This window comes from Pseudophryne corroboree, chromosome 5 (assembly GCF_028390025.1).
Source record: "Pseudophryne corroboree isolate aPseCor3 chromosome 5, aPseCor3.hap2, whole genome shotgun sequence".
NCBI lineage: Eukaryota > Metazoa > Chordata > Amphibia > Anura > Myobatrachidae > Pseudophryne > Pseudophryne corroboree.
The window spans coordinates 140,485,944-140,499,876 of record NC_086448.1 but is presented as its reverse complement, the minus strand read 5'-3'; the positions used below and the strand labels follow the sequence as shown (position 1 = coordinate 140,499,876).

Here is a 13,933-nt window from a genome sequence, read left to right as displayed (position 1 = left end):
AGGGCTTTTACATGATAAAGCCGCCAATTCTGATACTCGCCTGGCCGAAGCCAAGGCCAATAACATGACCACTTTCCACGTGAGATATTTTAGATCCACGGTTTTTAGTGGCTCAAACCAATGTGATTTCAAGAAACTTAACACCACGTTGAGATCCCAATGTGCCACAGGAGGCACAAACGGGGGCTGAATATGCAGCACTCCTTTTACAAATGTCTGAACTTCAGGTACTGAAGCTAAATATTTTTGAAAGAAAATCGACAGAGCCGAGATCTGTACTTTAATGGATCCTAGTTTTAGGCCCATATTCACTCCTGCTTGCAGGAAATGCAGAAATCGACCTAGTTGAAATTCCTCTGTTGGGGCCTTTCCGGCCTCACACCATGCAACATATTTCCGCCATATGCGGTGATAATGATTTGCCGTAACATCTTTCCTGGCTTTAATAAGCGTAGGAATGACTTCCTCCGGAATGCCCTTTTCCTTCAGGATCCGGCGTTCAACCGCCATGCCGTCAAACGCAGCCGCGGTAAGTCTTGGAACAGACAGGGCCCCTGCTGTAGCAGGTCTTGTCTGAGCGACAGAGGCCACGGGTCCTCTGAGATCATCTCTTGAAGTTCCGGGTACCACGCTCGTCTTGGCCAATCTGGAACCACGAGAATTGTTTTTACTCCTCGCTTTCTTATTATTTTCAATACCTTTGGTATGAGAGGCAGAGGAGGGAACACATAAACTGACTGGTACACCCACGGTGTCACTAGAGCGTCCACAGCTATCGCCTGAGGGTCTCTTGACCTGGCGCAATAACTCTCTAGTTTTTTGTTTAGGCGGGACGCCATCATGTCCACCTGTGGCCGATCCCACTGATCTACAATCATTTGGAAGACTTCTGGATGAAGTCCCCACTCTCCGGGGTGGAGGTCGTGCCTGCTGAGGAAGTCTGCTTCCCAGTTGTCCACTCCCGGAATGAACACTGCTGACAGTGCTAGTACACGATTTTCCGCCCATCGGAGAATTCTTGTGGCTTCTGCCATTGCCATCCTGCTTCTTGTGCCGCCCTGTCGATTTACATGGGCGACTGCCGTGATGTTGTCTGACTGGATCAGCACCGGCTGGTGTAGGAGCAGGGATTTTGCTTGACTTAAGGCATTGTAAATGGCCCTTAGTTCCAGAATATTTATGTGTAAGGAAGTCTCCTGACTTGACCATAGTCCTTGGAAGTTTCTTCCCCGTGTGACTGCCCCCCAGCCTCGAAGGCTGGCATCCGTGGTCACCAGGACCCAGTCCTGTATGCCGAATCTGCGGCCCTCTAGAAGATGAGCACTCTGCAGCCACCACAGTAGAGACACCCTGGTTCTTGGAGACAGGGTTATTAAGCGATGCATCTGAAGATGCGATCCGGACCATTTGTCCAACAGGTCCCACTGAAAAGAAGCTACCATCTTTCCCAGGATCCGCGTGCAGTGATGCACCGATACCTGTTTTGGTTTCAGAAGGTCTCTGACTAGAGATGACAACTCCCTGGCTTTCTCCTCCGGGAGAAACACTTTTTTCTGGACTGTATCCAGAATCATACCCAGGAACAGTAGACGTGTCGTCGGAACCAGCTGTGACTTTGGGATATTCAGAATCCAGCCGTGCTGGTGCAGCACTTCCTGAGATAGTGCTACTCCCACCAACAACTGTTCCTTGGACCTCGCCTTTATTAGGAGATCGTCCAAGTACGGGATAATTAAAACTCCCTTTTTTCGAAGGAGTATCATCATTTCCGCCATAACCTTGGTAAATACCCTCGGTGCCGTGGACAGTCCAAACGGCAGCGTCTGGAATTGGTAATAGCAATCCTGTACCACAAATCTGAGGTACTCCTGGTGAGGGTGGTAAATGGGGACATGCAAGTAAGCATCCTTGATGTCCAGGGATACCATGTAATCCCCCTCGTCCAGGCTTGCAATAACCGCCCTGAGCGATTCCATCTTGAACTTGAATTTTTTTATGTACGTGTTCAAGGATTTCAAATTTCAAATGGGTCTCACCGAACCGTCCGGTTTCGGCACCACAAATAGTGTGGAATAGTAACCCCGGCCTTGTTGAAGTAGGGGTACCTTGATTATCACCTGCTGGGAATACAGCTTGTGAATTGCCGTTAGCACCGCCTCCCTGTCCGAGGGAGCAATCGGCAAGGCAGATTTTAGGAACCGGTGGGGTGGAGACGCCTCGAATTCCAGTTTGTATCCCTGAGATACTATTTGAAGGATCCAGGGATCCACCTGTGAGCGAGCCCACTGATCGCTGAAATTCTTGAGGCGGCCCCCCACCGTACCTGGCTCCGCCTGTGGAGCCCCACCGTCATGCGGCGGACTTGGAAGACGAAGCGGGGGAGGACTTTTGCTCCTGGGAACCTTCTGTTTGTTGCAGCCTTTTTCCCCTACCTCTGCCTCTGGACAGAAAAGACCCGCCTTTTCCACGTTTGTTTTTCTGGGTCCGAAATGACTAAACCTGATAAAACGGCGCCTTCTTAGGCTGTGAGGGGACATGGTGTAAAAATGCTGACTTCCCAGACGTTGCTGTGGAAACTAGGTCCCAGAGACCATCCCCAAATAATTCCTCACCCTTATAAGGCAAAACTTCCATGTGCCTTTTAGAATCTGCATCTCCTGTCCACTGGCGAGTCCATAAGCCTCTCCTAGCAGAAATGGACAATGCACTTACTTTAGATGCCAGCCGGCAGATTTCCCTCTGTGCATCTCTCATATATAAGACTGAGTCTTTGATATGGTCTATGGTTAGCAGAATCGTGTCTCTGTCTAGTGTGTCAATATTTTCTGACAGTTTATCTGACCACGCAGCGGCAGCACTGCACATCCATGCTGACGCAATAGCTGGTCTAAGTATAATGCCTGAGTGTGTATATACAGACTTCAGGATCGCCTCCTGCTTTCTATCAGCAGGTTCCTTGAGGGTGGCCGTATCCGGAGACGGTAGTGCCACCTTTTTAGACAAACGTTTGAGCGCTTTATCCACCCTAGGAGGTGTTTCCCAACGTGACCTATCCTCTGGCAGGAAAGGGAACGCCATTAGTACCTTCTTAGGAATTACCAATTTCTTATCAGGGAAAGCCCACGCTTCTTCACACACTTCATTTAATTCCTCTGATGGGGGAAAAACTACGGGTAGTTTTTTCTCCCCAAACATAATACCCTTTTTAGTGGTACCTGGATTTATATCAGAAATGTGTAACACCTCTTTCATTGCCTCAATCATGCAGTGAATGGCCTTAGTGGGCATTAGATTAGACTCATCGTCGTCGACACTGGTGTCAGTATCAGTGTCGACGTCTGCGTTTTAGAGCCCCTGACGACCCTTGAGACACCTGGACAGGCACGAGCTGAGAACCCGGCTGTCCCACATTTGGCATGTCGTCAAATTTCTTATGTAAGGAGTCTATACGTGCACTCATCTCTTTCCATAAGCTCATCCACTCAGGTGTCTGCCCCGCAGGGGGTGACATCCCTTCTAAAGGCATCTGCACCGCCTCCACATCATTATCCTCATCAAACATGTCGACACAGCTGTACCGACACACCGCACACACACAGGGATGCTCTAATAGAGGACAGGACCCACAAAAGCCCTTTGGGGGGACAGAGTGAGAGTATGCCAGCACACACCAGAGCGCTATATAATGCAGGGACTAACTGAGTTATGTCCCCTATAGCTGCTTTTACTATATAAATGTATACTGCGCCTAAATTTAGTGCCCCCCCTCTCTTTTTTACCCTTTGCTGTAGTGTAGTCTGCAGGGAAGAGCCAGGGAGCTTCCTTCCAGGGGAGCTGTGAGGGAAAAATGGCGCCAGTGTGCTGAGGGAGATAGCCCCGCCCCTTTTCCGCTGACTATTCTCCCGTTTTTTCCTATATTCTGGCAGGGGTATTTTCCACATATATAGCCTCTGGGGCTATATATTGTGGTATTTTTGCCAGCCAAGGTGTCTTTATTGCTTCTCAGGGCGCCCCCACCAGCGCCCTGCACCCTCAGTGACCGGAGTGTGAAGTGTGTATGAGGAGCAATGGCGCACAGCTGCAGTGCTGTGCGCTACCTTGGTGAAGACTGATGTCTTCTGCCGCCGATTTTCCGGACCTCTTCTTGCTTCAGGCTCTGTAAGGGGGACGGCTCCGGGAACACCAAGGCTGGGCCTGCGGTCGATCCCTCTGGAGCTAATGGTGTCCAGTAGCCTAAGAAGCCCAAGCTGGCTGCAAGCAGGCAGGTTCGCTTCTTCTCCCCTTAGTCCCTCGCTGCAGTGAGCCTGTTGCCAGCAGGTCTCACTGAAAATAAAAAACCTAATTCTATACTTTCTTTCTAAAGGCTCAGGAGAGCCCCTAGTGTGCATCCAACCTCGGCCGGGCACAAAATCTAACTGAGGCTTGGAGGAGGGTCATAGTGGGAGGAGCCAGTGCACACCAGGTAGTCATAAATCTTTCTTAGAGTGCCCAGCCTCCTTCGGAGCCCGCTATTCCCCATGGTCCTTTCGGAGTTCCCAGCATCCTCTAGGACGTCAGAGAAAATTTGAAATCTGCTTTTGTGTGGCGTTGCCTTGCTGCAATAGGCATGGCCATGCTGCAATGGGCGTAGCCTTACAGGAAAAGACTACCTTATACCTGCACCTCCAGACATTGGCTACCTTAGAGGAAAAAAATCCTGATTCATGCCCTTATTTGTAATTTTTCCTTCTTGTAGTAATGCCCCTTACACATTATGCCACTTCTAAGTTATAACATTAATTTCACCTTGTAATGCCCCACACAGTTATGCCCCTTAAACCATATTATGCCCCACAGTTATGGCCCTTGCACATTTACCCAACACAGTTATGCCCCTTGCATTTTATGCCCCACACATTTATCCCCCACACAATAATGCCCCTTACACCATATTATATGCCCCACAGTTATGCCCCTGAAACCATATTATGACCCACACAATAATGCCCCTTACAAATTATGCCACACTACCAACTCGTTGTCAGGGGGTTCAATAAGACTGTTTCATGCTGGCTGTAGCTACAGAATCTTGATTCTCCCCCATGGGTCAGCCTCTAGTACAGTAAGTGTCCCTCCCAAAATGGCCGCCGCCATCCTTCACATTTGTCTCCTCTGAGGCGGTGACCATTTTGAGAGGGACATCAGCAATATTCCATGTGGTCGGCCAGACCATAAGGAATACTGCAGACCCTGACTGCAGGCAGCCTGTGCAATTGCATGGCTTGTCCGATCCTAGAAACGGCCCTGGGCAGTCAGCTGCATGACTGCCCCTCCCAGTCCCCGTCTGCCCACCCGGAGTCTGCTGATACTGAAGAGGCCATCCAGAGCCAGCTGCATAGAGAGATTCGCAAGATGATGATCTTAGTAGTGGTGCAACGGCTGGAAGTACTGTAGCTGCGAGAGATATGGGACACACAGACAACCCCCCACCCAGCAGCACGACCCACTGCTCGCCCGTCCACAGATTTATAAAAAAGAAAAAAATGGCTACTGGTGTGCTCTGGCACGGGCCCCCTGGTATGCCTGGGCTCGGGTAATTTGTACCCGCTCATCCCCCTCTCGGCACCACTGGCAGCAAGTACATAATGCAGGCATAGAACAGATATAACAGCAGGTATGCAGAATGTCCAGCATGTTCAGAGGAGAGAAGGCTGCACATGTGCAGTAGTGCAATTCAGTCAGGCCACATCTGTGATACACCTCTGTCTCAATGATACGACATCCTGGAGGAATCCAGAGACCGCGGACAGAGGGAAAGGCAGCACAGAGTGCTCTCCCCTCTCAACAACGTTATTTTTTTTCTATAGTTACAGTAGTGTCTGCATATAAATGGCCCGATGGCCTTGCATTCACAGTAGCACTGCTGAGTCTAAACATAAAAATAAAATGATCATATAAACAATTACTATACTTTTTAGTTGCAGGGACAGGCTTATATCGGGGCCCATGTCTCTGTGAGAAAATATTAATAAATGGCCCTGAATAATAATTACTTATTGCTGTGATATGAAATTATTCTTATTGGTACAAAAAAAAGCACATGATCATTGTGCTAATGATCATGCGCTATTTTTTTTGCCCCAACGTACTTACACAAATGCAGACTGACCCTTGATAATCTAATTAGGGGCATGTGATACCTGCCACTGCCCAGCATGACCCCATAGCACCTGTATTTGGCTTGTAGGATGCCCGGAAGGGAGAGCCTCCACAGAGCCACAGGGCATGTCCTTAGGATGCTCCAGGCACTCAGTTTCTACATGGCCCTGGGCATATTATCGTCATCTTACAGGCCTGGTGGGCATGCCCTTGTATATGTGCTAAGCAGAAATATATAACATTTTATAACAGTAAAACTACTTTCTTATGTCACCACAAATCACAATCATGACACATAATATTGTATAGTTATCCATGGATTATTAGCCCCTAGTCTGTAAGCTCTCACTCACAAATCCCTCCACCCTCTCGGTGCTCACCCTGCACTATCCTTGTCTCCTGTGTGCTCACACTCTACCTCAATGACCCTGATCCATTCTGTATGCCATCCAAGGGCACTGAGTCATCGGGCAGTATTCAGTTGTTTGAAAAGTCAGTTGGGTGTCTGTTTTTTCTTATCTAATAGACCAGAAAAAAACAGACAACCAAACGACTTTTCAAACAATTTAATTCCCCCCATTGAGTTCTACTGTTAATAACCGTCATTCACATAGGTCCTAACTCAGAGTTGTATGCTAATGCAATTTCAATTGCAATTTTCTAGGCTACAGAAATGCTACTGTTAGAAAGTGAAAGTGAAAAGAGATGCCCACTGGAGCCATCACAAACTAATTTTCAACTGCGTACGCATTATTATTATTATCCTTTATTTATATGGCGCCACAAGGTTCCGCAGCGCCCAATTACAGAGTATGTAAATAATCAAACAGGAAAACAGCAACTTACAGTTGATAACAGTATAGGATAAGTACAGGGTAAATAAACATAGTTACATCAGCAGATGACACTGGAATAAGTATCAGGTGGCAGAAGACTGCTGGATGTGGTACAGTTGAAGATTATTAAAGTAAGACAAAGGAAAAGCACATGAGGGAAGAGGGCCCAGCTCATGATGAGAGCTTACAATCTAAAGGGGAGGGCTAGACAGCAGAGGCGTATCTAGGGTAGGGTGAGTGGGGCACGTGCCCTGGGCGCCTTGGCAGGCCCAGGAGAGGGGGGTGCCGCCGGCGTCCAGGGCATCATGCCCCACTCGCCCCCGTCAACCCTAAATGTGAGGGGAGGAGAGCACAGCGTCTCTCCCTCCCCTCACCGCCGGTGCCAGCCCTAGCAGCGCTGCTGTGTCCGGTCTCCGGCGTTAGCCAATCAGAGCTTGCGGACCGGCTCCTGATTGGCTTCCGGTCCGCGAGCTCTGATTGGCTAGCGAACCGGCGCCAGACAGCCGCCAGAGACCTGGAGCGGCGAGGGGAAGGAGAGGCACTGTGCTCTCCTCCCCTCATATATCAACAATTGGCCGTCGGCCGGTAAGTGACGGGGGGGGGGGGGGGGTCCGGTGGCATGGGGGGGGGCATGTATCTGGCACCAAGTGGGGCCTGGCACTGTGGGGCATGTATCTGGCACTGTGGAGCAATGTAACTGGCACTGTGGGGCATGTAACTGACACTGTGGGGCATGTAACTGGCACCAAATGTAACTGGCACTGAGTGGGGCCTGGCACTGTGGGGCATGTACCTGGCACTGTGGGGCATGTAACTGGCACTGTGGGGCAATGTATCTGGCACTGTGGGGCATGTAACTGGCACCAAATGGGGCATGTAACTGGCACTGAGTGGGGCCTGGCACTGTGGGGCATGTAACTGGCACTGTGGCGCAATGTATCCTGCACTGTGGGGCATTGTATCTGGCACTGTGGGGCATTGTATCTGGCACTGTTGGGCATGTATCTGGCACTGTGGGGCAAAGTAACTGGCACTGAGTGAGGCATGTATCTGGCACTGTGGGGCATGTAGCTGGCACTGTGGGGCATTGTATCTGGCACTGTGGGGCAATATATCTGGCACTGTGGGGCATTGTATCTGGCACTGTGGGGCAATGTATCTAGCACTGTGGGGCATTGTATCTGCACTGTGGGGCAATGTATCTGGCACTGTGGGGCATTGTATCTGGCACTGTGGGGCATTGTATCTGGCACTGTGGGGCATGTAACTGGCACTGTGGGCATGTATCTGGCACTGTGGGGCAATGTAACAGGCACTGTGGGGCATGTAACTGGCACTGTGGGGCAATGTATCTAGCACTGTGGGGCATTGTATCTGCACTGTGGGGCAATGTATCTGGCACTGTGGGGCATTGTATCTGGCACTGTGGGGCATTGTATCTGGCACTGTGGGGCATGTAACTGGCACTGTGGGCATGTATCTGGCACTGTGGGGCAATGTAACTGGCACTGTGGGGCATGTAACTGGCACTGTGGGGCAATGTAACCGGCACTGGGGGGCATGTAACCGGCACTGTGGGGCATTGTATCTGTAACTGTGGGGCAATGTATTTAGTACTGTGGGGCATTGTATCTGGCACTGTGGGGCAATGCAACTGGCACTGTGGGGCAATGTAACTGGCACTGTGGGGCAATGTACCTGGCACTGTGGGGAATTGTACCTGGCACTGTGGGGCAATGTATCTGGCACTGTGGGGCATGTATCCGACACTGTGGGGCATTGTATCCGGCACTGTGGGGCATTGTATCTGGCACTGTGGGGCAATGTAACTGGCACTGTGGGCCATTTTCAGTGGCCACACCCCTTCTGGTGCGTGGTCACACCCCTTCTGGAGTGTGACCACGCCCATTTTTTTGTCGCACGCACATGCTACTTTTGGTGGGGTTTTTTTTTGGGGGGGGGGGGGGCGCCATTTTCCACTTGCCCTGGGCTCCAAAAACCCTAGCTACGCCTCTGATAACACGTGCAGAGAGATATAGATTTGGCTGGGGTGTGTTCAAACTGAAATCTAAATTGCAGTGTAAAAATAAAGCAGCCAGTATTTACCCTGCACAGAAACGAAAAAAAAACACGCAAATCTAACTCTCTCTGCACATGTTATATCTGCCTCCCCTGCAGTGCACATGGTTTTGCCTATTAGAGAAAGATTTTGCTTTCGCGATCAGGTCTGAATTAGACCCTATATACATGTACAGGTTGGCTGAGCATGCTGGGGTTTGCAACTGCACAACAGCCAGAGATCCATATTACATAGACAAACATTTAATAAAACAAAATGTAGCACAAAGCAAGTAAAGGTTCTACAAGCATACAGCAGCAAGCATACTTATCCACAGCTTTCTGTTGTCCATTAAATGCAGTAACTGTCCTTATGGCTGTAACAATTTCCTCAGCAAATGCACCGGCCTTTTCATATGCCAGCGACTCCTTAGAGGAAAATGATGCAATAATCTGCAAAATATGATAACAACATTACTACACTGTACTAGTAATAAAATTATTAAACATGCAGTAGGACAGGTTTTATAAATGTACCTTGGACCACACCGCTGTTGATATACCAAACAGTGGACTGACTGACAAGATCACTAGCGTCAGTTTCCAGCCATTTAAAAATGCTGAGATTTGGCACGAGACAAAGGTGGAGAGAACATTTACAAATATGCACAATTTGTCACCTAGGCCTTCATGTACAGTAAAGATGTCTCTGCAAAACAGAAAAAAGAAAAATATATGTTACAGTCCGATGTGTTGAGTTTACAAATGCTTATACTCATCTGTGATATAGAACTGGGAAGGATGCTGGGTTTCGTTAAATCAGTTAAACCAGGGGTTCCCAAACTGTGTGCAGGAGTGCCTCGGGATGGTGGTCCAGGACCACATCAAATTATTTATGGCCAAAGTGATAGGCAAAACCAGTGCTAGTGGCTGCCAGTCATAAAATATGTGGACAATCAGGAGCACAACTGTACACTACCAGATAACTGAACCTACAGACATACCTCCCAACATGACCCATTCCAGGAAGGATAAAATGCTCTGTTCCTGGACCTCTCTCTTAATTTATGATTGCCAGGGGTTAAAGTGTTGGGGGGATGTGTGGAAATGAGTTCCACCACCTGTAACCTCCTCCACGGCCCTGCACAGTAATTCTAAAAGAAAAGACTGCCCCACCACCCACGTTTATAGATGAAGCAGGCAGCACTAGTGTCACTGATGAGCTGTAGCCACCTCCCCCTTCCTCAGGTCCTGGCAGCTCCATGGTCCTCAACCACCTGTGGCCACCCCTCCTGGCTCTCACACATACAGTCTGTTGGATGGCATTCCCCCCCTCCTCAGGTCCCAGTGGCTTCCTTTTCCGGCACTGCGTATGTGATGTCCTTAAATCACCGCAGCTGAAGTGAAAAGCCATGAAGAGGAGTAGGCTTGGTGCATGCCACAGACAAGGTGAGAGGGGGCTGGAGGGAAACAGAGAGGTGGGGAAGCTGCTGGAGGAACACAGGACATTAGCATAAGGGGATTTCTGTGGGTATTATGTATATAACGGGCACTTCTGTGGGCATTATTTATATAAGATGCACTACTATGGGCATTATGTGTAAGGGGCATTACTACTGTGGGCATTATGTGTAAGGGGCACTCCTACTGTGGGAATTCTGGACATGGGCACTACTGTGGGCATTGTGTAAAAGGGCCACTACTGAGTGGCATAACATGTATAAGGGGAACCACTGTGTAGCGTTACATGATTAAGGGGCACTACTATGTGACGTAATCTGAATAAGGGGCACTACTGTGTGTGTTATAATGTGAATAAGGGGCACTACTATGTGGTGTAATATGAATCAGGGGCACTACGTGTGTATAATAGGATTTTAATTACCTACCGGTAAATCCTTTTTTCGTAGTCTGTAGAGGATGCTGGGGTCCACATTATTACCATGGGATATAGACGGGTCCACTAGGAGCCATTGGCTCTTTAAAAGCTTGAGAGTGTGTGCTGGCTCCTCCCTCTATGCCCCTCCTACAAGACTCAGTCTAGAAACTGTGCCCGAGGAGACGGACATCTTCGAGAGAAGGATTTTAAACAGATAGGGGTATATTTACTAAGCTCCCGATTTTGACCGAGATGGTGTTTTTTCTTCAAAGTGTCATCTCGGGAATTTACTAAACTCAAATTACGGCAGTGATGAGGGTATTCGTATTTTTTTGGAAGTTCTAGTAAAAAAATACGAATGAATACACCTTAGGTCAAACGCGGCTGTTTAGGTATGGATCACGGTCATTTACTAACCATTCGTATTTGTAATGTGTACCGTGAAAATGCATTTGCGGCCGTGAAAAAATACAAATCGTAAGAAAGTGCTAAAAAAAACAGCTTTTTTTTTTTACCGTGTTCTGATATGCATGCACGGATCCATGAGATCCGTGCATGTTTATCAGTGGGAAGGGGTGGGAAAGTGTTAATTTTTTTTTTTTTTTTTAATGCGTGGGGTCCCCCCTGCTAAGCAAAACCAGCCTCGGGCTCTTTGAGCCGGTCCTAGTTGAAAAAATATGGGGAAAAAAGTGACAGGGGTTCCCCCATATTAAAACAACCAGCACCGGGCTCTGCGCCTGGTCCTGGTTCCAAAAATATGGGGGACAAAAAGCGTAGGGGTCCCCCGTATTTTTAAAACTAGCACCGGGCCCACTAGCCAGGTACATAATGCCACAGCCGGGGGACACTTTTATATAGGTCCCTGCGGCCCTGGCATTACATACGCAACTAGTCACCCCTGGCCGGGGTACCCTGGAGGAGTGGGGACCCCTTCAATCAAGGGGTCCCCCCCTCCAGCCACCCAAGGGCCAGGGGTGAAGCCTGAGGCTGTCCCCCCCCATCCAAGGGCGGTTGATGGGGGGCTGATAGCCTTTGTTAAAAGTGTTGAATATTGGCCCTCATTCCGAGTTGTTCGCTCGCAAGCTGCTTTTAGCAGCTTTGCACCCGCTTAGCCGCCGCCTACTGGGAGGGAATCTTAGCTTCTCAAAATTGCGAATGAAAGATTCGCAATATTGCGAAAAGACTTCTCTGTGCAGCTTCTGAGTAGCTCGAGACTTACTCTGCCAGTGCGATCAGTTCAGTGCTTGTCGTTTCTGGTTTGATGTCACAAACACACCCAGCGTTCGCCCTGACACTCCTCCGTTTCTCCAGCCACTCCCGCGTTTTTCCCAGAAACTGTAGCGTTTTTTCCCACACGCCCATAAAACGACCAGTTTCCGCCCAGAAACACCCACTTCCTGTCAATCACATTACGATCACCAGAACAAAGAAAAAAACGTGAGTAAAATACCTAACTGCATAGCAACTTTACTTGGCGCAGTCGCACTGTGGACATTGCGCATGCGCATTAGCGACTTATCGCTCCGATGCGACAAAAAAATAACGAGCGAACAACTCGGAATGACCACCATTGTTTTTAGTAGCAGTACTACAAGTCCCAGCAAGCCTCCCCCGCAAGCTGGTACTTGGAGAACCACAAGTACCAGCATGCGGTTGAAAACCGGGCCCGCTGGTACCTGTAGTACTACTACAAAAAAAATACCCCAATAAAAACAGGACACACACACCTTGAAATAAAAGTTTATTACATACATCCACACCTCCAAACATACATACTTACCTATGTTCCCACGAGGGTCGGTCCTCTTCTCCATGTAGAATCCATGGGGTACCTGTTGAGTAAATTATACTCACATAATCCAGTGGAGATCGGTCCTCTTCTGTGCTATTTGTAATCCACGTACTTGTCAAAAACAAAAAAGTACATCCGACCACGCACTGAAAGGGGCCCCATGTTTTCACATGGGACCCCTTTCCCCGACTGCCAGGAACCCCCCCTGACTTATGTCTAAGAGGGTTCCTTCAGCCAATCAGGGAGCGCCACATCGTGGCACCCTCCTGATTGGCTGTGTGCACCTGAATTGTCTGTCAGGCAGCACACGGCAGTGTTACAATGTAGTGCCTATGCGCTCCATTGTAACCAATGGTGGGAACTTTGTGGTCAGCGGTTGACCAAAAGTAACCTCACCGCTGACCGCAAAATTTCCACCATTGGTTACAATGGAGCGCATAGGCGCTACATTGTAACACTGCCGTGTGCTGCCTGACAGACACTTCAGGTGCACACAGCCAATCAGGAGAGTGCCACGACATGGCGCTCCCTGATTTGCTGAAGGAACCCTCTTAGACACAAGTCAGGGGGGGGGTTCCTGGCAGTCGGGGAAAGGGTTCCCATGTGAAAACATGGTGCCCCTTTCAGTGCGTGGTCGGGTGTTCGTTTTTTGTTGTTGACAAGTACGTGGATAACAAATAGCACAGAAGAGGATCGATCTCCACTGGATTATGTGAGAATAATTTACCCAACAGGTACCCCATGGATTCTACATGGAGAAGAGGACCGACCCTCGTGTGAACATAGGTAAGTATGTATGTTTGGAGGTGTGGATGTATGTAATAAACTTTTACTTTCAAGGTGTGTGTGTCCTGTTTTTATTGGGGTATTTTTTTAGTAGTAGTACTACTACAGGTACCAGCGGGCCCGGTTTTCCACCGCATGCTGGTACTTGTAGTTCTCCAAGTACCAGCTTGCGGGGGAGGCTAAAAACAATATTCAACACTTTTAACAAAGGCTATCAGCCCCCCATCCGCCGCCCTTGGATGGGGGGACAGCCTCGGGCTTCACCCCTGGCCCTTGGGTGGCTGATGGGGGGGACCCCTTGATTGAAGGGGTCCCCACTCCTCCAGGGTACCCCGGCCCGGGGTGACTAGTTGGGTATGTAATGCCAGGGCCGCAGGGACCTATATGAAAGTGTCCCCCGGCTGTGGCATTATGTACCTGGTTAGTGGAGCCCAGTGCTGGTTT

General features: G+C 49.2%; 1 protein-coding gene across 1 annotated transcript in view; it reads right to left on the bottom strand.

The window, feature by feature from the left end:
- The window catches only part of LOC134927385 (ATP-dependent translocase ABCB1-like), a 943,310-nt gene that overhangs the window by 839,905 nt on the left and 89,472 nt on the right, over positions 1 to 13,933 (bottom strand). Inside the window, exons 3-4 of the mRNA XM_063921755.1 lie at positions 9,570 to 9,741; positions 9,361 to 9,485 (exon numbers count right to left, since the gene is read on the bottom strand). Of these exons, the coding sequence (XP_063777825.1) occupies positions 9,361 to 9,485; positions 9,570 to 9,741 (297 nt within the window). The remainder of the gene's footprint in view (positions 1 to 9,360; positions 9,486 to 9,569; positions 9,742 to 13,933) is intronic.